This window comes from Pseudophryne corroboree, chromosome 4 (genome assembly GCF_028390025.1).
Source record: "Pseudophryne corroboree isolate aPseCor3 chromosome 4, aPseCor3.hap2, whole genome shotgun sequence".
NCBI classification, from domain to species: Eukaryota; Metazoa; Chordata; class Amphibia; order Anura; family Myobatrachidae; genus Pseudophryne; species Pseudophryne corroboree.
The window spans coordinates 254841601-254866713 of NC_086447.1; the positions used below are offsets into that span (position 1 = coordinate 254841601).

At 48.4% G+C, this 25113-nt stretch overlaps 1 protein-coding gene and 1 long non-coding RNA gene across 3 annotated transcripts in view; one reads left to right on the plus strand and one right to left on the minus strand.

Annotated features, from left to right (window-relative positions):
• Positions 1-2981, minus strand: part of ERICH6 (glutamate rich 6) — a 310623-nt gene extending 307642 nt beyond the window's left edge. Inside the window, exon 1 of one of the 2 annotated variants that reach the window (XM_063916045.1) lies at positions 2898-2981. In XM_063916045.1, coding sequence (XP_063772115.1) covers positions 2898-2928 — 31 coding nt within the window. In that variant the 5' untranslated portion in view covers positions 2929-2981. Of the gene's footprint in view, positions 1-2668 lie in introns of both variants that reach the window. The other variant, XM_063916044.1, reaches the window with a different exon arrangement.
• LOC134909309 (uncharacterized) lies at positions 2483-21831 on the plus strand. Its single transcript, XR_010175886.1, has 2 exons — positions 2483-3069; positions 21322-21831. It is a non-coding gene; the product is annotated as an uncharacterized LOC134909309 (long non-coding RNA).
• The last annotated feature ends 3282 nt before the right edge of the window (positions 21832-25113 follow it).

The window sequence follows — 25113 nt, forward strand, 5'->3', positions numbered from 1 at the left end:
ATGGATTTTAGCGTAGCATCCACCTTGCGATATGCCGGGTCCTTCAACGCGGTAGATCCCGGGACAGGTAATACCACCTGTTTGGACAGCCTTGAGACAGAGGCGTCGACTATCGGTCGGGACTCCCATTTCTTTCCATCTTCCTCAGGGAAGGGAAAAGCAACCAAGACTCTTTTGGGGATCTGTAATTTCTTTTCCGGAGTTTCCTAGGCCTTTTCAAAGATAGCATTTAATTCTTTGGACGCCGGGAAGATGAGGGGGTGCTTCTTATTATCTGTAAAGAAGGCCTCCTTCACCTGTTCCGGAGCTGTGTCCGAAATGTGTAAAACATCCCTAACAGCCTCAATCATCAACTGCACCCCCTTGGCAAGTGATGCTGACCCCCTCAACACATCCCCGTCACCGTCTGCAGCGTCAGAGTCGGTGTCCGTGTCATCCTGCATAATTGCAAGTGCACGTTTGTGAGAATGTACCGCAGGGGACCCCGAGGAGGCAGTATCAGACCATACAACCATAGAGGACTGGCGGACCTGAGTGGCATGCTCAGTCCTAGCAACTCTATCAGAAATCTGAGAAATAGTCCCCCTCAGGGAGACTAACCATTCTGGCTCTCTAGCTGGGATCTGTGCTAAAACAGTGCAATCCTGATTACATGGTATGGAGTCCTGGGAAGACAAATCCTCTGCAGCATATGAAACAGTGTCCCTAGACATGTTGTCACACACCCACCAAACACACAGGGTACTGGGCAGAGTCCCCCCCCCCCTCCCAAGAATGGCAGAGAGACATAGAGATTGGAGCCAACCCACAAACAGCGCTATTAGAGTATAGGGAGATCCTAAACCAGCGCTGACTGTGGGGGTAATTCCAAGTTGATCGCAGCAGAAATGTTGTTAGCAGTTGGGCAAAACCATGTGCACTGCAGGGGAGGCAGATATAACGTGAAGAAAGAGTTAGATTTGGGTGGGTTATTTTATTTCTGTGCAGGGTAAATACTGGCTGCTTTATTTTTACACTGCAAATTAGATTGCAGATTGAACACACCACACCCAAATCTAACTCTCTCTGCACATGTTATATCTGTCCCGCCTGCAGTGCACATGGTTTTGCCCAACTGCTAACAAAATCCTTGCTGCGATCAACTTGGAATTACCCCCTGTGTCCCTTAATAGGTGACACAGCCTTTACACAGCCTCCCCTCCCTTCTACAACCCTCTGGTACCGTACAGATAGCGGGAGTCGCTCTGGAGGGACCTGTGCATCCACTGGCAGTGAGCTGCAGGCAGGAAAATGGCGGTGAACGCTGCTGGGTCCGCTCTGAGGAGAAGCTCCACCCCCTCAATGGCGCTGTCTTCCTGCTCTTTGAAAATTATACTGGCCGGAGGATTTTGTGCTGGCCTGGATCCACAAACCCTGACAGGCTTATTTTGGTCAGTGTGGGGTCTGTCTCTGGCCCAGTGCGCCCCTCATAGCGCTGCACCGCAGTACCGCTGAGCCTTCCAGGAGCCCTCTAGCCGCCCTCTTCACACTGGCCCCCCGATTGCAAGGGGGGACAGTGACTCACTCGCTACACTTCAGCTCCCTGAGGGGGTGGCGGCTGGCTGCCGGGGCGAGCATTCCCCTGCTGCGGGGCGCGATCGGATCCCTCTGGAGCTTAATGTCCAGTCAGCGGGAGCAGTGGCTCAAGACCCTGCAGGGCGGACACTGCTCTCCCCCCACCCCCAGTCCCTCGCTGCAGGGAGGCTGTCGCCAGCAGTCTCCCTGTAAAATAACAATCTCTGAAAAGAAAAGAAAAAACTTTTTCTAAGAGAACTCTCTAGAGCTCCCCTAGCTGTGACCGGCTCCTCCGGGCACATTTTCTAAACTGAGTCTGGTAGGAGGGGCATAGAGGGAGGAGCCAGCCCACACTATTAAACTCTTAAGGTGCCAATGGCTCCTGGTGGACCCGTCTATACCCCATGGTACTAATATGGACCCCAGCATCCTCTGGGACATAAGAGAAAATACCAGGTACCCACTCTGCCAGCTGATGATAAGAGGCAGCGCAGCACAGGACAGAATGCACCAACATAGTCAGAGTGACGGCGCCATACAAAAACCAGTCAATTGTAAAATGCAGCATAAATGCACTTAGCACAGCAGCGGTGTCCCTTGAAATTATTGTAAAATATTATCAATGTCAAATGTATTAAATTAGGACAGCTATCTATGGGTTCACTACGGCTGGCCGGCGGTCGGGCTCCCGGCGACCAGCATCCCGGCGCCGGGAGCCCGACCGCCGGCTTACCGACAGCTTGGCGAGTGCAAATGAGCCCCTTGCGGGCTCGCTGCGCTCGCCGCGCTACGTGCGCCACACTATTTTATTCTCCCTCTATGGGGGTCGTGGACCCCCACGAGGGAAAATAAGTGTCGGTATGCCGGCTGTCGGGCTCCCGGCGCCGGTATACTGAGCGCCGGGAGCCCGACCGCCGGCAAACAGAAGACCACCCGGTTCACTACGGCTGGCCGGCGGTCGGGCTCCCGGCGCCGGGATGCTGGTCGGGCAAACAGAAGACCACCCCTATCTATATATATTTTACAAAATAACCAACACATTACTTTAGCACTTAATGAAAACACATCTGCTCTCTTAATAATTAACATACAACTGGCAGATTTAGTGCATTACCGAGCCAGACCCAAATTGTGGCGTTACATGTGCCTCTGGCCCAGGCAGGATGTTCGTGTGCCCGGGATGGGACCTGTCTGATCACTTCCAGCCAGATGATGTCAGGTTGTTTGTCCCAGCTCGCCCTCGGGTGATGCTGCCTAGTACTGTGCGTCCCTGTGTAACTATCCCTGGCTGTGTGTGACATGGAGCAATGCTGGCATTTGTAGGACATGGCAACGTGACTTACTGGGCTCCCGGTCCTCCCCGGCACCCTCCATGCTGCGGCTTGTTGTTACCCGGTCTCCCGGGCGACGTTGCTCGCTGTATGGAGGAAGCCGGCCCTAGACATTAACCTTTTGTGCCCCGGAGGGTTGTATAATTTGGCTACTTGCTGACATTTGGATACACGGATTATACAGGTACATTGCGCCTTTAGGACTAAATGAAGTGTGTCCTGGCCTGTGTCTCTCTAAATGGAGAGAATGAAATATAATATAATTGTATATATCTTTTTCTGTATTTGTTTCAGAGATCATTTATGCCGGTTTTGTTGGATAATTAAAATAATAATTTTAATCATTTGCAGAGTTTTACCCAAAAAATGAGCACTAAATAAGATTGGTACTCTTTTACTAATAATGTGGGTGGCATACAGACAGCAGTAAGTTGACACCTGTACTACTAAAACATATATACAGTAGATAGGTATGCGGTTAGCATACCACTTGTCGGGATTCCAGCTGTCACAATACAGATCTCGGGATCCCAACGGGGGCACCACATACCTCCCAACATGACCCTCTCCAGGAGGGACACAATGCTCTGCTCCTGGACTTTTCTCTTAATGTATGATTGCCATCACCTGTGCTGAAACACCTTTCTTATCCAGTAACCTGTTCAAAACAGGTGCCAGCAATTATACGTTAAGAGAAAAGTCCAGAAGCAGAGCATTGTGTACCTCCTGGAGAGGGTCATGTTGGGAGGTATGCACCATACTGCAGCCGGTATACCGGCGAGGTAGGTATTCCCCCCCCCCCCTCTATGGGTGTCTACGACACCCATAGAGGGAGAATAGAACCTGTGGAGAGTGTAGCTCGCCACTAAGCCCGCAGTGTGGCGAGCGCAGTGAGCCTGCAAGGGGCTTTGTTGCGCTCTTTCCCCTGTCAGTATTACACCACTTGGGATGCCGATGTTGGTATACTGACAATCGGCATCCCATGCGGCGGGATATCATACCAAACCCCACAGGACAGCCTCAATTTTGGTAATATTTAATTTATAATTTCTAGCTGTCTTATTATGCAATATATGCTAAGCCAGCAGTTTTAATAATTGCATGTGGCATTTACCAGCTGTAGTACCTTCATATGACCCCTTTTTCTATCTATCTATCTATCTATCTATCTATCTATCTATCTATCTATCTATCTATCTATCACCTAGAAATTATAAATTAAATATTACCAAAACCGTGGCTGTCCTCTGATGTCCAAACTAAAATATAGTTATTAGTTGCTTCTCTGGGTTGGGATGGAACACGTTAAATGTCCTTTAGCAACTCAGACCGCACTGTGGGGGTCATTCCACCCCGTTCGCACGCAGCAGTTTATCGCTGCAGGGGTCGCCGGGTTACGTCGCGTCTACTGAAGGAAGCGGTTGCAGAGCTGACCGCAAAGAAGATTGACAGGTAGAAGGCGTTCCAGGGTGGATCCGGACCGTTGGCTGCCGTTTTCGGGGAGTAGATTGGAAAACGCAGGCGTGTCCAGAACAACAGAGGGCGGATGTCTGACATCAGAGGCGGCTTCAGCATCGCAGGGATCGTCGCACAGGGTAAGTAGGTATAGGACTGGTCAACTTCTGCTTGAATTTTTTTAGCTTAGCAGGGCTGCACAAGCGATCGCTGCCTTGCTAAGCTAAAATACACTCCCCCATAGGCGTGTACTAGCTGATCGCAGCAGCAGCAAAAATAAGATTTTAAACCTACCGGTAAAGCTATTTCTCCTAGTCCGTAGAGGATGCTGGGGACTCCGTAAGGACCATGGGGTATAGACGGGATCCACAGGAGATAGGGCACCTAAAAAGAACTTTGACTATGGGTGTGCACTGGCTCCTCCCTCTATGCCCCTCCTCCAGACCTCAGTTAGAGAACTGTGCCCAGAGGAGATGGACAATACAAGGCAGGATTTAGAAATCCAAGGGCAAGATTCATACCAGCCCACACCAATCATACCATGTAACCTCGATCATACATAACCAGTTAACCGTATGAACAACAACAGTAACGGTCCAAGACCGATTTTAACTGTAACATAACCCTTATGTAAGCAACAACTATATACAAGTCTTGCAGAGTTTCCGCACTGGGACGGGCGCCCAGCATCCTCTACGGACTAGGAGAAATAGATTTACCGGTGGGTTTAAAATCTTATTTTCTCTTACGTCCTAGAGGATGCTGGGGACTCCGTAAGGACCATGGGGTTTATACCAAAGCATCCAATCGGGCGGGAGAGTGCGTATGACTCTGCAGCACCGACTGAGCAAACGCTAGGTCCTCATCAGCCAGGGTATCAAACTTGTAGAATTTAGCAAAAGTGTTTGACCCCGACCAAGTCGCCGCTCGGCAAAGTTGTAATGCCGAAACGCCTCGGGCAGCCGCCCAAGAAGAGCCCACCTTCCTAGTGGAATGGGCCGTAACCGAATTCGGTACTGGCAATCCAGCCGTAGAGTGAGCCTGCTGAATCGTATTACAGATCCAGCGAGCAATAGTCTGCTAAGAAGCAGGAGCTCCAATCTTATTGGCCGCATACAGGACAAACAGAGCTTCTGTTTTCCTAATTCGAGCCGTCCTGGCTACCTAAATCTTTAAGGCCCTGACTACGCCCAGGGATCTGGAATCCTCCAGGTCACTTGTAGCCACAGGCACCACAATAGGTTGATTCACATGGAATGAAGAAACCACCTTAGGCAAAAATCGCGGACGTGTCCTCAATTCAGCTCGATCAACATGAAAAATCAAGTAGGGGCTTTTGTGTGACAAAGCCGCCAATTCTGATACTCGCCTTGCTGATGCCAAGGCCAACAACATGACCACCTTCCAAGTAAGAAATTTCAACTCAACCTTGTTAAGTGGTTCAAACCAGTGTGATTTTAGGAACTGCAACACCACGTTGAGGTCCCACGGTGCCACTGGAGGCACAAAAGGAGGCTGGATGTGTAGCACTCCCTTTACAAACGTCTGGACTTCTGGAAGAGAAGCCAATTCCTTCTGAAAGAAAATCGAGAGGGCCGAAATCTGAACCTTAACAGAGCCTAATTTCAGGCCCATATCCACTCCTGTCTGTAGGAAGTGGAGAAAACGACCCAGATGAAAATCTTCCGTAGGTGCATTCTTGGTCTCACACCAAGACACATACTTTCGCCAGATACGGTGATAATGCTTAACCGTCACCTCCTTCCTAGCCTTTATTAAAGTAGGGATGACCTCTTCCGGAATCCCCTTTTCTCTATCGTCCTAGTGGATGCTGGGGTTCCTGAAAGGACCATGGGGAATAGCGGCTCCGCAGGAGACAGGGCACAAAAAGTAAAGCTTTAGGATCAGGTGGTGTGCACTGGCTCCTCCCCCTATGACCCTCCTCCAAGCCTCAGTTAGATTTTTGTGCCCGGCCGAGAAGGGTGCAATCTAGGTGGCTCTCCTAAAGAGCTGCTTAGAAAAGTTTAGCTTAGGTTTTTTATTTTACAGTGAGTCCTGCTGGCAACAGGATCACTGCAACGAGGGACTTAGGGGAGAAGAAGTGAACTCACCTGCGTGCAGGATGGATTGGCTTCTTTGGCTACTGGACATTAGCTCCAGAGGGACGATCACAGGTACAGCCTGGATGGTCACCGGAGCCTCGCCGCCGGCCCCCTTGCAGATGCTGAAACAAGAAGAAGGTCCAGAATCGGCGGCATGAAGACTCCTCAGTCTTCTTAAGGTAGCGCACAGCACTGCAGCTGTGCGCCATTTCCTCTCAGCACACTTCACACGGCAGTCACTGAGGGTGCAGGGCGCTGGGAGGGGGGCGCCCTGGGAGGCAATGAAAACCTATTTTTGGCTAAAAATACCTCACATATAGCCTCCGGGGGCTCTATGGAGATATTTAACCCCTGCCAGAATCCGTTAAGAGCGGGAGACGAGGCCGCCGAAAAAGGGGCGGGGCCTATCTCCTCAGCACACAGCGCCATTTTCCCTCACAGAAAGGCTGGAGGGAAGGCTCCCAGGCTCTCCCCTGCACTGCACTACAGAAACAGGGTTAAAACAGAGAGGGGGGGCACTAATTTGGCGTTAGAAATATATAAAAAAGATGCTATAAGGGAAAACACTTATATAAGGTTGTCCCTATATAATTATAGCGTTTTTGGTGTGTGCTGGCAAACTCTCCCTCTGTCTCTCCAAAGGGCTAGTAGGTCCTGTCCTCTATCAGAGCATTCCCTGTGTGTGTGCTGTGTGTCGGTACGTGTGTGTCGACATGTATGAGGACGATGTTGGTGAGGAGGCGGAGCAATTGCCTGTAATGGTGATGTCACTCTCTAGGGAGTCGACACCGGAATGGATGGCTTATTTAGGGAATTACGTGATAATGTCAACACGCGGCAAGGTCGGTTGACGACATGAGACGGCCGACAAACAATTAGTACCGGTCCAGACGTCTCAAAAACACCGTCAGGGGTTTTAAAACGCCCGTTTACTTTAGTCGGTCGACACAGACACAGACAGGGACACTGAATCCAGTGTCGACGGTGAATAAACAAACGTATTCCTTATTAGGGCCACACGTTAAGGGCAATGAAGGAGGTGTTACATATTTCTGATACTACAAGTACCACAAAAGAGGGTATTATGTGGGATGTGAAAAAACTACCGTAGTTTTTCCTGAATCAGATAAATTAAATGAAGTGTGTGATGATGCGTGGGTTCCCCCCGATAGAAAATATGGGCGGTATACCCTTTCCCGCCAGAAGTTAGGGCGCGTTGGGAAACACCCCTTAGGGTGGATAAGGCGCTCACACGCTTATCAGAACAAGTGGCGGTACCGTCTATAGATAGGGCCGTCCTCAAGGAGCCAGCTGACAGGAGGCTGGAAAATATCATAAAAAGTATATACACACATACTGGTGTTATACTGCGACCAGCGATCGCCTCAGCCTGGATGTGCAGAGCTGGGGTGGCTTGGTCGGATTCCCTGACTAAAAATATTGATACCCTTGACAGGGACAGTATTTTATTGACTATAGAGCATTTAAAGGATGCATTTCTATATATGCGAGATGCACAGAGGGATATTTGCACTCTGGCATCAAGAGTAAGTGCGATGTCCATATCTGCCAGAAGATGTTTATGGACACGACAGTGGTCAGGTGATGCAGATTCCAAACGGCACAAAGGTGTATTGCCGTATAAAGGAAGAGGAGTTATTTGGGGTCGGTCCATCGGACCTGGTGGCCACGGCAACTGCTGGAAAATCCACCGTTTTTTACCCTAAGTCACATCTCTGCAGAAAAAGACATCGTCTTTTCAGCTTCAGTCCTTTCGTCCCTATAAGAGTTATATCTGCCCAGGGATAGAGGAAAGGGAAGAAGACTGCAGCAGGCAGCCCATTCCCAGGAACAGAAGCGTTCCACCGCTTCTGACAAGCTCTCAGCATGACGCTGAGACCGTACAGGACCCCTGGATCCTACAAGTAGTATCCCAGGGGTACAGATTGGAATGTCGAGACGTTTCCCCTGCGCAGGCTCCTGAAGTCTGCTTTACCAAGGTCTCCCTCCGACAAGGAGGCAGTATGGGAAAAAATTCACGAGCTGTATTCCCAGCAGGTGATAATTAAATTACCCCTCCTACAACAAGAAAAGGGGTATTATTCCACACTATATTGTGGTACTGAAGCCAGAAGGCTAGGTGAGACCTATTCTAAATCTAAAAAAATTTGAACACTTACAAAGGTTCAAATCAAGATGGAGTCACTCAGAGCAGTGATAACGAACCGGGAAGAAGGGGACTATATGGTGTCCCGAGACATCAGGGATGCTTACCTCCATGTCCCAAATTTGCCCTTATCACTAAGGGTACCTCAGGTTCGTGGTACAGAACTGTCACTATCAGTTTCAGACGCTGCCGTTTGGATTGTCCACGGCACCCCGGGTCTTTACCAAGGTAATGGCCGAAATGATGGTTCTTCTTCGAAGAAAAGGCGTCTTAATTATCCCTTACTTGGACGATCTCCTGATAAGGGCAAAGTCCAGGGAACAGTTGGAGGTCGGAGTAGCACTATCTCGGATACTGTTACAACAGCAGGGGTGGATTCTAAATATTCCAAAATCGCAGCTGATCCCGACAACAAGTCTCCTGTGCTTAGGGATGATTCTGGACACAGTCCAGAAAAAGGTGTTTCTCCCGGAAGAGAAAGCCAGGGAGTTATCCGAGCTAGTCAGGAACCTCCTAAAATCAGTGCATCATTGCACAAGGGCCATGGTAAAAAAATGGTGACTTCCTTCGAAGCAATTCCAGTCGGCAGATTTCATGCAAGAACTTTTCAGTGGGATCTGCTGGACAAATGGTCCGGATCGCATCTTCAGATGCATCAGCGGATAACCCTATATCCAAGGACAAGGGTGTCTCTCCTGTGGTGGTTACAGAGTGCTCATCTTCTAGAGGGCCGCAGATTCGGCATTCAGTTTTGGATGTTGGTGACCACGGAGGCCAGCCCGAGAGGCTGGGGAGCAGTCACACAAGGAAAAAATTTCCAGGGAGTGTGATCAAGTCTGGAGACTTTTCTCCACATAAATATAGCTAAGGGTAAATTTATAATGCTCTAAGCTTAGCAAGACCTCTGCTTCAAGGTCAGCCGGTATTGATCCAGTGGGATAAAACATCACGGCAGTCGCCCACGTAAATAGACAGGGCGGCACAAGAAGCAGGAGGGCAGTGGCAAAAACTGCAAGGACTTTTCGCTGGGCGGAAAATCATGTGATAGCACTGTCAGCAGTGTTTAATTTCGGGAATGGAAACTGGGAAGCAGACTTCCTCAGTAGGCACGACCTCCACCCGGCAGAGTGGGAACTTCATGGGGAAGTTTTCCACATGATTGTAAACCGTTGGGAATTACCAAAGGTGGACATGATGGCGTCCCGTCTGAACAAAAAACGGGACAGGTATTGCGCCAGGTTAAGAGACCCTCAGGCAATAGCTGTGGACGTTCTGGTAACACCGTGGGTGTACCAGTCGGTGTATGTGTTCCATCCTCTGCTTTTCATACCTAAGGTACTGAGAATTATAAGACGTAGAGGAGTAAGAACTATACTCATGGCTCCGGATTGGCCAAGAAGGACTTGGTACCCGGAACTTCAAGAGATGCTCACAGAGGACTTATGGCCTCTGCCGCTAAGAAGGGACTTGTTTCAGCAAGTACCATGTCTGTTCCAAGACTTACCGCAGCTGCGTTTGACGGCATGGCGGTGGAACGCCGGATCCTAAGGGAAAAGGCATTCAGGAAGAGGTCATTCCTACCCTGGTCAAAGCCAGAAAGGAGGTGACCGCACAACATTATCACCACATGTGGCGAAAATATGTTGCGTGGTGTGAGGCCAGGAAGGCCCCACGAAGAAATTTCAACTCGGTCGATTCCTGCATTTCCTGCAAACAGGAGTGTCTATGGGCCTCAAATTGGGGTCCATTAAGGTTCAAATTTCGGCCCTGTCGATTTTTCTTCCAAAAAGAATTGGCTTCAGTTCCTGAAGTCCAGAAGTTTGTCAAGGGAGTATTGCATATACAACCCCCTTTTGTGCCTCCAGTGGCACTGTGGGATCTCAACGTAGTTCTGGGATTCCTCAAAACACATTGGTTTAAAACCAGTCAAATCTGTGGATTTGAAGCATCTCACATGAAAAGTGAACATGCTCTTGGACCTGGCCTGGACCAGGCGAGTGTCAAATTGGTGGTTTTTTTCTCAAAAAAGCCCATATCTGTTTGTCCATTCGGACAGGGCAGAGCTGCGGACTCGTCCCCAGTTCTCTCCCTAAGGTGGTGTCAGTGTTTCACCTGAACCAGCTTATTGTGGTGTCTTGCGCCTACTAGGGACTTGGAGGACTCCAAGTTGCTAGATGTGGTCAGGGCCCTGAAAATATAGGTTCCAGGACGGCTGGAGTCAGGAAAACTGACTTGCTGTTATCCTGTATGCACCCAACAAACTGGGTGCTCTTGCTTCTAAGCAGACTTTTGCTAGTTGGATGTGTAATACAATTCAGCTTGCACATTCTGTGGCAGGCCTGCCACAGCCAAAATATGTAAATGCCCATTCCACAAGGAAGGTGGGCTCATCTTGGGCGGCTGCCCGAGGGGTCTCGGCTTTACAACTTGCCGAGCGGCTATTTAGTCAGGGGCAAACACGTTTGTAAAATCCTACAAATTTGATAACCTGGCTAAGGAGGACCTGGAGTTCTCTCATTCGGTGCTGCAGAGTCATCCGCACTCTCCCGCCCGTTTGGGAGCTTTGGTATAATCCCCATGGTCCTTTCAGGAACCCCAGCATCCACTAGGACGATAGAGAAAATAAGAATTTACTTACCGATAATTCTATTTCTCGGAGTCCGTAGTGGATGCTGGGCGCCCATCCCAAGTGCGGATTATCTGCAATACTTGTACATAGTTACAAAAATCGGGTTATTATTGTTGTGAGCCATCTTTCAGAGGCTCCGCTGTTATCATACTGTTAACTGGGTTCAGATCACAGGTTGTACAGTGTGATTGGTGTGGCTGGTATGAGTCTTACCCGGGATTCATAAATCCTTCCTTATTGTGTACGCTCGTCCGGGCACAGTATCCTAACTGAGGCTTGGAGGAGGGTCATAGGGGGAGGAGCCAGTGCACACCACCTGATCCTAAAGCTTTACTTTTTGTGCCCTGTCTCCTGCGGAGCCGCTATTCCCCATGGTCCTTTCAGGAACCCCAGCATCCACTACGGACTCCGAGAAATAGAATTATCGGTAAGTAAATTCTTATTTTTCGCTAGGATTCGGCGTTCAACCGCCATGCTGTCAAACGTAACCGCGGTAAGTCCTGAAATACACAGGGCCCCTGTTGCAACAGGTCTTCCCTCAGAGGAAGAAGCCAGGGATCTCCTGTGAGCATCTCTTGTAGATCTGAGTACCAGGCCCTTTGAGGCCATTCTGGGACAACGAGTATCGTCTGTACTCTTTTTTGCATTATGATCCTCAACACTTTTGTGATGAGAGGAAGAGGTGGAAACACGTACACCGATTTGAACAGCCACGGTGTTATCAGAGTGTCTACTGCCACTGCCTGAGGGTCCCGAGACCTGGCACAATACCTCCAAAGCTTTTTGTTGAGGCGTGACGCCATCATGTCTATTTGAGGAGTTCCCCAAAGACGTGTTATGTCTGCAAAGACTTCTTGATGAAGTCACCACTCTCCTGGATGGAGATCGTGTCTGCTGAGGAAGTCTGCTTCCCAGTTGTCCACTCCCGGAATGAAGACAGCCGACAGAGCGCTTACATGATTTTCCGCCCAGCGAAGAATCCTGGTGGCTTCCGCCATCGCGACTCTGCTTCTTGTCCCGCCTTGGCGGTTCACATGAGCCACTGCTGTGACATTGTCTGATTGAATCAGAACCGGTAGGTTTCGAAGAAGACTCTCCGCTTGTCGAAGGCCGTTGTAAATGGCCCTGAGTTCCAACACATTGATGTGTAGACAGGACTCCTGGTCTGACCAAAGTCCCTGAAAGTTTTTTCCTTGTGTGACCGCTCCCCATCCTCGGAGGCTCGCGTCCGTGGTAACCAGGATCCAGTCCTGAATTCCGAACCGGCGACCCTCCAGCAGGTGAGCACTTTGCAACCACCACAGGAGAGACACTCTGGCCCCTGGGGACAGAGTTATTTTCCGATGTAAGTGCAGATGGGACCCGGACCACTTGTCCAGAAGGTCCCATTGAAAAGTCCTTGCATGGAACCTTCCGAAGGGAATGGCCTCGTAGGCCGCCACCATTTTTCCCAGAACTCGAGTGCATTGGTGAACTGAAACCCTTTTCGGTTTTAGCAGGTCTCTGACCATGTTCTGGATGTCCTGGGCTTTCTCTATTGGGAGGAAGACCTTAATTTGTTCCGTATCCAGTATCATACCTAGGAACGGTAGTCGAGTTGTCGGAATCAACTGTGACTTCGGTAGATTTAGAATCCAACCGTGTTGCTGGAGCACTCTCAGAGAGAGTGCCACACTGCTCAGCAATTTCTCCCTGATCTCGCTTTTATCAGGAGAACGTCCAAGTATGGGATAATTGTGACTCCATGCTTGCGCAGGACCACCATCATTTCCGCCATTATCTTGGTGAAAATCCTCGGGGCCGTGGAAAGTCCAAACGGCAACGTCTGAAATTGGTAATGACAATCCTGTACAGCGAATCTCAGGTATTCCTGATGGGGGGCATATATGCGGACATGAAGGTACGCATCCTTTATGTCCAGAGACACCATAAACTCCCCCTCCTCCATGTTGGCTATTATCGCTCTGAGTGATTCCATTTTGAATTTGAATCTTTTTATGTACAGGTTTAGGGATTTCAGATTCAAAATAGGTCTGACCGAACCGTCCGGTTTCGGGACCACAAATAGGGTTGAGTAGTAACCTCTTCCCTGCTGGTGCAGGGGAACCTTGGTTATCACTTGCTGTATACACAGTGTTTGAATTGCGGCTAACACAACATCCCTTTCCGATGTGGAAGCTGATAGGGCCTATTTGAAAAATCGGCGCGGGAGCACCTCCTCGAATTCCAGTTTGTAACCCTGGGAAACTATTTCCAACACCCAGGGATTCAGGTCTGATCTGACCCAGGCCTGACTGAAAAGTCGAAGACGTGCCCCCACCGGTGCGGACTCCCTCAGGGGAGCCCCAGCGTCATGCTGTGGGTATTGGAGCAGCCGGGGAGGACTTTTGGTCCTGGGCACCTGCCGAAGCAGGTGCTCTTTTGCCTCTGCCCTTACCTCTGGCGAGGAAAGAGGATCCCCGACCTCTTCTGGACTTGTGCGACCGAAAGGACTGCATCTGATAGGGTGTTACTTTCTTTTGCTGTTGGGGAATATATGGTAAAAAATTTGATTTACCTGCTGTAGCTGTGGAAACCAGGTCCGTCAGCCCATCCCCAAACAATACCTCACCCTTATAGGGTAGTAATTGCATATGTTTTTTGGAATCCGCATCACCCGTCCATTGGCGAGTCCATAAGGATCTTCTCGCCGAGATAGACCTGGCATTGGCCCTAGAAGCTAGCAGTCCAATGTCCCTTTGAGCATCCCTCATAAATAAGACTGCGTCTTTAATATGGGCTAGAGTTAAGAATATAGTATCCTTATCCATATTTTCAAATTGATCTGTCAGCTCATCTGTCCAAGCTGCAATTGCGCTACACACCCATGCCGACGCAATTGTCGGTCTTAGCACAGCACCCGTATGAGAATAAATACACTTTAAGGTAGTTTCTTGCCTCTGATCTGCAGGGTCCTTAAGGGCCGCTGTGTCAGGAGACGGTAGCGCCACTTTCTTGGACAAGCGCGTCAGGGCCTTGTCCACAGTGGGGGGTGATTCCCAAATCTCCCTGTCCTGCTTAGGGAAGGGGTATGCCATATAAATTCTTTTGGGGATCTGCGGCCTCTTTTCCGGAGTCTCCCTAGCTTTTCCAAAGAAATCATTTAATTCATGAGATGTGGGAAAATTAATAATCTGTTTCTTTTCCTTAAACGTGTACCCTTGTGTCGGGGACCGAGGGTTCATCCTCAATATGCAACACATCCCTTATTGCCACAATCATACACTGAATGGTTTTAGTCACCCTAGGGTGCAATTTTACTTCTTCATAGTCGACACTGGAATCAGAATCCGTGTCGGTAGTAGTGTCTTGTGTTAAGGGACGCGTTTGAGACCCCGACGGGCCCTGTGAGTCGGTCCAATTCGAGGATTGACCCCCTGATGTCCCCCCTAATTCAGCCTTATCAAGCCTTTTATGTAAAGATGCCACACTTGCATTCAACATATGCCACATGTCCATCCATTCCAGAGTCGGCACAACCGACGGGGACACACCACTCATTTGCTCCACCTCCTCCTTGGAGAAGCCTTCCGCTTCAGACATGTCGACACCACGTACCGCCACCCCACACACACAGGGATTAACCTACAAGGGGACAAAACCCCAACCAGGCCCTTAGGAGAGACAGAGAGAGAGAGTATGCCAGCACACACCCAGCGCTTAATAACACTGTGGAAAACTATGACCAGATAGATTTTATATAATAATATTCCAATTCCCACTCACTGCGTCGCCAATGTGCCCCCCTCCTCTTTTTTCCAGCCTGTGAAGTTCAGCAGGGGAGAGACCAGGGAGCCAGAGTTCAGCATGCAGCTTCTGTGGAGAAAATGGCGCTGGTTAGTGCTGAGGATCAAGCCCCGCCCACACGATGGCGGGCTTCGGTCCCAGTGCTTTTTTTATTAAAATGGCGGGAGATTCTTGGATTTACTGCCTCCGCAACTTAATCCATCTTAACATGTCCATAAGTAAAGAATATTGCTGCCCAGGGCACATTGTCAAATCCTGCAGTTCTAATTAAACAGCTGGCTGGCCCTGTTATTGGTGGAGGTGCAGGCAAGGGGCGTCACTTTACTACGCAGTGGAGCAATTTTTTTTATGTCTTGTGACAGCGGTCGCAGAGAGGATTTATTCTCAAAATGATTGACAGTCAGGGACTGTCTGGGGGAGGTAAGGGGGTCTCAAATGCAGGAGTGTCGTGACCATTTTGGGGGCATGTCACTGTGTGCACCTGCGATCCTGTACACAGTAGAAATACCAATAGCAACCAGCAATGGACTCCACACTAATGGCCATCCCTAGGACACCATACACACGCCCTGATGGTGAGAGTTAAAGAGAGGCATGACAACCAACAACACCTCATTGAAATAGTCCCCTTAAACTGCCAGCTCTGGTGAAAGCCTGCAAGTGGCAGCTGAGGCTAAGCTGCTCTAGTATAAGGGAAGCCATTAAATGCACAGGGTGGAGGACAGCTCAGAGGAGAAGAACCAAATCAAGTAATCTGTAACCTCCAGTAGCCCTTGTTACAATTTGATTGCAGCAATTAGTGCAAATCACTACCTTAAAGATTCTATACAATATAAGTATAGCATCCCAGTGATTAATGTAACAACAAAAAGATAATTCCAGTGACCAACATACAATACAGACTGCATCCCAGTGACCAACATACAGTACACATGGCATCCCAGTGACCAACATAAAGTACAGAGTGCTTCTCAGTGACTGCCACACAATAGCATTCCAGTAACCACCATACATTACAAATAGCATCTCAGTGCCTGCCAGACAGTACATACAGTAGCCCAGTGGCTGTTACACAACATAGAGGACATCTAAGTGGCATCCTTCAAGTTCTGGTGCCCTTGCTGTAGCCTGTTCATTGGCTGATCGGAATCTGAATTTTATTGCTCAGTTGATCCACACTGAAAACTGAAGATAAACATTTCCAGGGATACATTTTTTAAAACTGGGAAAAAAAGATAGCAACTGTGAGTTAAGAATATGTCCCTACATTTTACCTAGGCTTCATGGGAATCCTGGAGGGAGCAACCTATGCGCGTGGGAGTATTGGGCAGGCCCTGATTAAATGATTCACTGCGCACTTTGGCATTGCACCTTAGGATCCCCCACTTCTCCAAACAAAACAAATGGGCGAGACCTGTGAGGCTTTGGGGGTCATTCCGACCTGATCGCACGCTAGATTTTGTCGCTGCACTGCGATCAGGTCAGAACTGCGCATGCGTATGCACCGCAATGCGCAGGCACGTTGTACAAGTACAAAGCGGATCGTTGCCCAGCGATGGATTGTACGAAGAATCCGTTCGCACAGCCGATCGCAAGGAGATTGACAGGAAGAAGACGTTTGTGGGTGTCAACTGACCGTTTTCTGGGAGTGTTTGGAAAAACGCAGGCGTGTCCAAGCGTTTGCAGGGCGGGTGTCTGACGTCAATTCCGGCCACGGACAGGCTGAAGTGATCGCAGTGGCCGAGTAAGTTCTGAGCTACTCAGAAACTGCACAAAACTTTTTTGTACCGCCCGGCTGCACATGCGATTGCACATTTGCAAAGCAAAAATACACTCCCCTATGGGCGGCGACTAGCTGCTCGCAGCAGTGCAAAAAACCCCTAGCGAGTGATCGGGTCTGATTTAGGCCCTTTATTTACTCTCACAGAGTCCAGGAGTGCTTCCTGAAATTCCGGAATAGTAGGTGCATATGGTGTTAAGTGGTATAATACTCATACCCTCCAACTGTACCTTTTTAACAGGTACAGTGCCTTTTTTTTATGGTCTGTACCGAATTTTTGCTCTCCAAACTTCCATTGAAAGTATAGGAAAAGGGGTGTGGCCACACCACTTTACCTGTGGCCACGCCTCCTGTTCTAATTTGTACCGATTTTTATGTGTAAAATGTTGGGGGGTATGTAATCCTGTGTGAAGTGCCAATATCCCTCATCACTGAAAGGAGAAGAAAGTTGGGGAGCTTTTAGGCTGTCAAGGTTTGTAGGGCTAGAGAAGCTGATTGCAAGGAAATGGTGTATCTATACTGGGTGCAGGCTGTGCCGCTGGCACACCCGGAACCTAGAAGAGACCACACTGCATAGATAATAGCAAAGGCAGCAATCTTCCTGGAAATGACACCACTGGCAGAGAGTAGGAGATGGTACTACATGGGGGGAAAGGTGGTACAGAGGGACAGGGTGAGGACTGATGTTACAGGGTGAGAACATGTTACCTGGCATGAGTTTTGAGTGAGCATAATATCTTGGGAGTAATGTGTGTATGTCGGGGGACTCTGTCACTCTGCACTAGTATGTTGATGTACAGTACATGTGTATTTATATCTTTAACTGAAGAAATTTACTCTATGTATGTTCAGAATATGTTAAAAAACCTCATGAAAGCACATTTCTTTATTAGGAAATATCATTGTAAATATTAATTTCCCTTCCACTTATCTACATAATGAAAATAGGTGTGGCTCAGAATGTCGATATGTTCTGAATGTCATCATTGTGAATGTTGACATGGGCGGAATGTAGCATGTCACGTGGCTCCCCCCCAGTCGGAGCCGGCAACAGTAATTGTGCAAGCACTTACCGCATGCTGGGTCCCGTCAATGGCGATGTCGGGCTGGGTATAAATTGCTAAGCATGTACTCAGCTGAACACTAACCCTAACTGCAGCCTAACATAACACTAACCATAACTGCAGCCTAACATAACACTAACCATAACTGCAGCCTAACATAACACTAACCCTAACTGCAGCCTAACACTATCCTCAGCCTACTGCTAACTAACCCTAACTGCAGCTTAATCCTAACACTAACCCTAACTGCAGCCTAACATAACACTAACCCTAACTGCAGCCTAACACTTTCCTCAGCCTACCGCTAACATTAACCCTAACTGCAGCTTAATCCTAACACTAACCCTAAATGCAGCCTAACCCTAACACTATCCTCAGCCTAACACTAACATTAACCCTAACCGCAGCTTAATCCTAACACTAACCCTAACTGCTGCCTAACCCTAACACTATCCTCAGCCTAACACTAACATTAACCCTAACCGCAGCTTAATCCTAACACTAACCATAACTGCATCCTAACATAACACTAACCATAACTGTTACGATCCTGATGCTCAGGACAGGGGAGATCTTATGTAGTGAGTCCTGAGCACCAAGACAGAATGCTGGGATTGGGAAATGGGAAGGAAATAGCCCCTAGCACCCTACCTCCGTTGTCTTACCCGTGTTATCAATTCACGCTTGAACGACTATGGTTTCTTGGGCCCATGGCAGCCGCCTTTGAAGGGCGGATTAGGTCTGCCCAACTCCGATGCCCCCTCAGGTCTTAAAGAGAGACAAGGCGTGAACTGAGACAGGGTAATAACAAGGGGACCTCTAACTGAAACAACCACGCTAGGGGCTATAAACTACCTAACAACTAAACATATGTGCGGCACGCCGCCAAAGGAAAAAGAACTACAAAGAAACCACTGTCCACTCCCCTACACGGCACCGCCGAGTTCCGGGGAGGACAGTGAAAGCGGAAACCTCTGCAAATGCACCAATTCACAGTAAAGTAAACACTAAGCGGCATAGGCCGCAACACGCGGCAGAAGCCGCTGCTCACGAAACCGGGCGAGAACCCCAGATGACAAACAGGTTCGCAAGGACTAGAAGGATTCCTAGGACCGGCTTCGGACCTCCAAAGTACCAAAGGGCAGGGAGCAAGATCCACCAAACACGGCTGACTGGAACAGAGTTCTGCAAGGCAGGAACAGCATACAAGAAGCTATCACCGGCGGGGCTGCAGTGTGCTGGCTCACATAAAAAGGCCCTGCTGGCCAATAACAGGAGGGCCAGCAGGACCAGCCCCCAGACCCTAATTACTAGTTGCCGTGCAGCTGCCCTGCTGCACGAGCAACCTAATTAACTATTCTTAGCAACGGGGAACGCGGTCCACCTGTGGCGTCCCCGTTGCTATGCACCCGGCGGCCCTGCACGCACGGCGTCCTGCGTTGCCAGGGACCCGGCGGCTATCGTGCGCACGGCGTCCTGGCATTGCTAGGCGCCGTGCGGGGAACAGGGAAGGAGAGAGGCACGGCGGCCGTGACCGCTGCTCAGTCAGGGCACGGCCGAAGACCGCCGCGCCTAACAATAACTGCATCCTAACATAACACTAACCATAACTGCAGCCTAACACTATCCTCAGCCTACTGCTAACATTAACCCTAACTGCAGCTTAATCCTAACACTAACCCTAACTGCAGCCTAGCACTTTCTTCAGCCTACCGCTAACATTAACCCTAACTGCAGCTTAATCCTAACACTAACCCTAACTGCAGCCTAACCCTAACACTATCCTCAGCCTAACACTAACATTAACCCTAACCGCAGCTTAATCCTAACACTAACCCTAACTGCAGCCTAACCCTAACACCATCCTCAGCCTAACACTAACATTAACCCTAACCGCAGCTTAATCCTAACACTAACCATAACTGCATCCTAACATAACACTAAGCATAACTGCATCCTAACATAACACTAACCATAACTGCAGCCTAACACTATCCTCAGCCTACTGCTAACATTAACCCTAACTGCAGCTTAATCCTAACACTAACCCTAACTGCAGCCTAACATAACACTAACCCTAACTGCAGCCTAAAACTTTCCTCAGCCTACCGCTAACATTAACCCTAACTGCAGCTTAATCCTAACACTAACCCTAACTGCAGCCTAACCCTAACACTATCCTCAGCCTAACACTAACCTTAACCCTAACCGCAGCTTAATCCTAACACTAACCCTAACTGCAGCCTAACACTATCTTCAGCCTAACATTAACCCTAACCGCAGCTTAATCCTAACACTAACCCTAACTGCAGCCTAACCCTAACACTATCCTCAGCCTAACACTAACATTAACCCTAACCGCAGCTTAATCCTAACACTAACCCTAACTGCAGCCTAACCCTAACACTATCCTCAGCCTAACACTAACATTAACCCTAACCGCAGCTTAATCCTAACACTAACCATAACTGCAGCCTAACCCTAACACTATCCTCAGCCTACCGCTGGCATTAACCCTAACTGCAGCCTAACCTTAACACTTTCCTCAGCCTACCGCTAACATTAACCCTAACCGCAGCTTAATCCTAACCCTAACACTATCCTCAGCCTAACACTAAAATGGACCGTTGACATTCAAAATGTAGACATTACGATTTTGACAATGTGACTGTTGACATTTTGTCCATGTCGACATTCTGATTGCAGACATTCAGGAAATATTGACATTCTGAAATTCAACATTCTGAATGTCAATATAGTAACTGCATACCATGGAAATATCCATTTTATGTTACTGTATAAAGGAATTTACATTCGGCATGCCAGATTAAAGACACTAAATTGTATAATTACTAGGACTCCTCCAAAAAGAAGACATTCTATGGCTGTTCATCGAATAGACAGAGGTATTTATTAAGAAAAAGTCACCTGGGCAGGGACCCAGGCCAGCATCTGTAAGAGTAGTCTTGTTGCTTCCCAGGCCAGCATCTGTAAGAGTAGTCTTGTCGCTTCCCAGGCCAGCATCTGTAAGAGTAGTTTTGGCGCTTCCCAGGCCAGCATCTGTAAGAGTAGTCTTGTCGCTTCCCAGGCCAGCATCTGTAAGAGTAGTCTTGTCGCTTCCCAGGCCAGCATCTGTAAGAGTAGTCTTGTCGCTTCCCAGGCCAGCATCTGTAAGAGTAGTCTTGTCGCTTCCCAGGCCAGCATCTGTAAGAGTAGTCTTGTCGCTTCCCAGGCCAGCATCTGTAAGAGTAGTCTTGTCGCTTCCCAGGCCAGCTAGGTGATAAGTAGCACATGTACGAGTTGGCTTATCGGGACCCGCACTGAAGGCCCAGACTCCATTCCAGATTCAACAAAAAAAAAGGTTGTCAAAAAATAAAATAAGTAGAGAATAGAATATTTGATAAAATGAAAAAAGAAGCTTTAATTTGATAATATACCATTTTTTTCATGCAGGCACTCTCATCAGGACCATGATAAATTGGCTTTGCATGAAGAAATATCCCAGAATCGAATGCCACCCGTAAAGGCTATTGCTTCCGGCGGTCAGCAATAGCAACCACCAGAGGTGGTATTTTATCTGCAACAAGCAAACATTAAGGAACTGCGTTGATCTTCTGCCACAATGCCAAATGTTTAATGCATTATTATGTGTACTGCATAAATCCACAAGAACTAGCAGAATATCCCTTTCTTTAAACATGAAAAGTCTGTGGATACCTTGCTGCCTGCATCTGTTTGGAGCGATTCAGTAACTGTATATAGGAGGACCATTTTACTCACATTCTGTTTTTGCATATTAGAGACACAGCAGAAACCGGTGAAGTAACATTAGGCAAAGTGGTACTGTAGGTGTAGGACACCACTGTGCGGTAAGCAGTACAGAAATAACTTTAGGATAATGCAGGATTCATTATTACTATTTTTCCTATACCAACCATTAATGTAATAAAGCCTATGAGAAAATATTGAGGAAAGTGCCATTAGCATGCAAAGCAGTTTGTAAATGAGGACATTGTAATTCACAGTAGTTCTGAACTCTGTTTCTTTTTTTTAACCAGTGTGTTAGCGTTATGAGACGTCCATTAAGACCACCTGTTCACATTGTTCTTCTGTCCAATGCATTCACAATAATAGTGATTTGCAGTCTACAAAGGAACAAGGGTAATAGCAAATGAGGCAAGACAGAAAATGTTATAAATTTGTAATTGTGTAATTTCCTAGCAATGCCTGAGACGGTTACACAATGAGGCATGACACTTTAGTAATTGCTGCACTCTTATGTTAACACCCACTGATCTGCACTGGATCGCAACTTGCAACTTTAAAAGCGGACACAAGTTGTTGCCATGCATAGTGCATTAGTTACGCATAAGAATACATATTTCACATTAATCAGCAATTCTAAATTAGGCCTAAAAGCAGTGCAATTGCAAACCAATAAATGAAAGTAATTTAAAGTTGAAAATTCCATAAGGAAATATCTATTAGTGCTGCATGGCTTCCTATAACTTTTGTAACGCCCCCTCCCTCCCCCCCCCCCCCTGCTGTTATCTCCACCCCCTCCACACTAAAGGGCCCCATACACTAGGACGATAATGCCCGATTTCATCCGATTTTAGGCATTCCGCCCGGTATATCGGATGAAATTGGGCATTTTGGGGGCGTTTTCGATCCGATGCGCGTTCCCGTGAGCATCGGATTGGATCCTCCAGATTGAATGTGCTGCACATTCAATCTAGTCCGACACCGCAGGCATGGCTGGGATCGCCCAGGATCGCCCAAGATGTATGCAAAAAGACAGCATACGATGTATTTTGGGCGACCCTGCCCCCCGGGAGGCTGCCGGGGGTTGTCGCCCGTGACATGTCCGTCTGACATGTCACGGTAGTGTATGGGGCCCTTTAGCCCTCATTCACAGCTTACTACAGATTGATGCAGACAGGCACACATACTGAGAGGAGCATGATAAACCTAAAAATAGGATTTTAATACCTACCAGTAAATCCTTTTCTCTTAGTCTGTAGAGGATGCTGGGGACTCCAAAAGGACCATGGGGTATAGACGGGATCCGCAGGAGACATGGGCATTTTAAGACTTTGAATGGGTGTGAACTGGCTCCTCCCTCTATGCCCCTCCTCCAGACTCCAGTTATAGAACTGTACCCAGGGAGACGGACATTTTGAGGAAAGAATTTATTGTTTAAACATGGTGAGCGTCATACCAGCTCACACCTCAAACATGCCGCAGAACGTGGCATTCAATAGAACACCAGCCGACGGCATGAAAAAATATACAGCAATATGCTGACCGAAAATGTAACACAACCTGTGTATAAACACGACCAATAATCACATACCGCATGCCACGGCATGAATAACGTCAGCAACAGCCTGACAGAAAAGAAACACAACATGAGTGTAACCATAACCAATAACTGCAGATACAGTACGCATTGGGACGGGCGCCCAGCATCCTCTACGGACTAAAGCCCAGTACCCACGGGCCGATGCTGGAGAGATGTGTGCTGAGCAAACCGCTCAGCACACATCTCTCCTGCCGCTCAGCACAGCGCGATCTGTGCTGAGCGTGCAGAGGGAGACGGGGGGGGGCGCTCATTTCACCCAGCGGGTGAAGTGAGCGACCCGCTAGATTGGCCTGCATGCAGGCCAATCTAGCAGCAGCGATAGCGATGTGCGGGGACGCGCATCGCTATCGCCGAGGGGGCTACACACGGAGCGATCATGCCGATATTCTAAGCAATCTAGTCAGATTGCTTAGAATATCGCTCCGTGAGTACCCCTCTTAAGAGAAAAGGATTTACCGGTAGGTATTAAAATCCTATTTTCTCATACGTCTTAGAGGATGCTGGGGACTCCAAAAGGACCATGGGGTCTATACCAAAGCTCTAAAACGGGCGTGAGAGTGCGGATGACTCTGCAGCACCGATTGCCCAAACAAGAGGTCCTCATCAGCCAGGGTATCAAACTTGTAGTATATTTGCAAAATTGTTCGAACCCGACCAAGTGGCTGCTCTGCAAGGCTATAAAATCGATACCCCTCGGGCAGCCGCCCAGGGTGAGCCCACCTTCCTGGTAGAATGGGCCTTCACTGATTTCGGTAATGGCAATCCAGCCGTAAAACGAGCAAGCTTAATCGTATTACAGATCCAGCGTGCAATGGTCTGCTTGGAAGCAGGAATCCCAATCTTGTTTGGAGCATATAGGATAAACAGAGCCTCCGTTTTCCTGATCTGAGCCAATCTGGCAACACAAAATTTTCAAAATTTAGACCACATCGAGATACTACGATGTCGCCCAGGCATCAGGAGCCACCGGCACCACAATAGGTTGGTTCAGGAGAAACCAAGGAAACCACATCTGGCAGAAACTGGTGCCGAGTTCTCAACTCTGCTCTATCTTCATGGAAGAATAAACAGGGCTCTTGTGAGACCCAGCCGCCAACTCAGACACCCGCCTTGCGGATGCCAAGGTCAACCGCATGACCACTTTCCAAGTGCGGAATTTCAACTCAACCCTACTGAAAAGTTTAACCAAAGAAATTGCAGGAACTGCAACACCACGTAAAGATCCCATGGTGCCACAGAGGCGCCAAGGGAGGATGGCTGTTTAAGACTCCTTTAACGAAAGTTTTAAACTCTAGAAAGGAGGCCAATTGTTTTTTGGAAGAAAACCGATAAGGCTGAAATCTGAACCTTAATCGAGCCCAACCTAAGATCGCATCCACACAATCTTGTAACAAAAGAATGGAGAAAACGATCCAACTGGAATTCTTCCGTAGGAATTTTCTTGGATTCACACCAAGACACATAATTTCCTCTAAATATGGTGGTAATGTTTTGACGTTACTTCTTTTCAGCCTGAAGAAGAGTAGGGATGACTTCACTGGGAATACCCTTTCGGACTGGGATCCGACGTTCCATCTCCAAGTCGTCAGTGGAAACCGCGGTAAGTCTCGGAACACACACGGCCCCTGCTATAACAGATCCTCTTGCAGAGGAAGAAGTCAGGGATCTCCTATGAGTAATTGCTGAAGATCCGGACACCAGCCCTCCTTGACCAGTCAGGAACAATGAGTATCACCTGAACCTTTGTTCCTCTCATAATCTTTAACATCATTGGAAAAAGTGGAAGTGGAGGGAACACATAGACCGACCGAAACACCCACGGTGTCACTATGGCGTCCACCGCTATCGCTTGAGGGACCCTCAACCTGGAACAATATTTC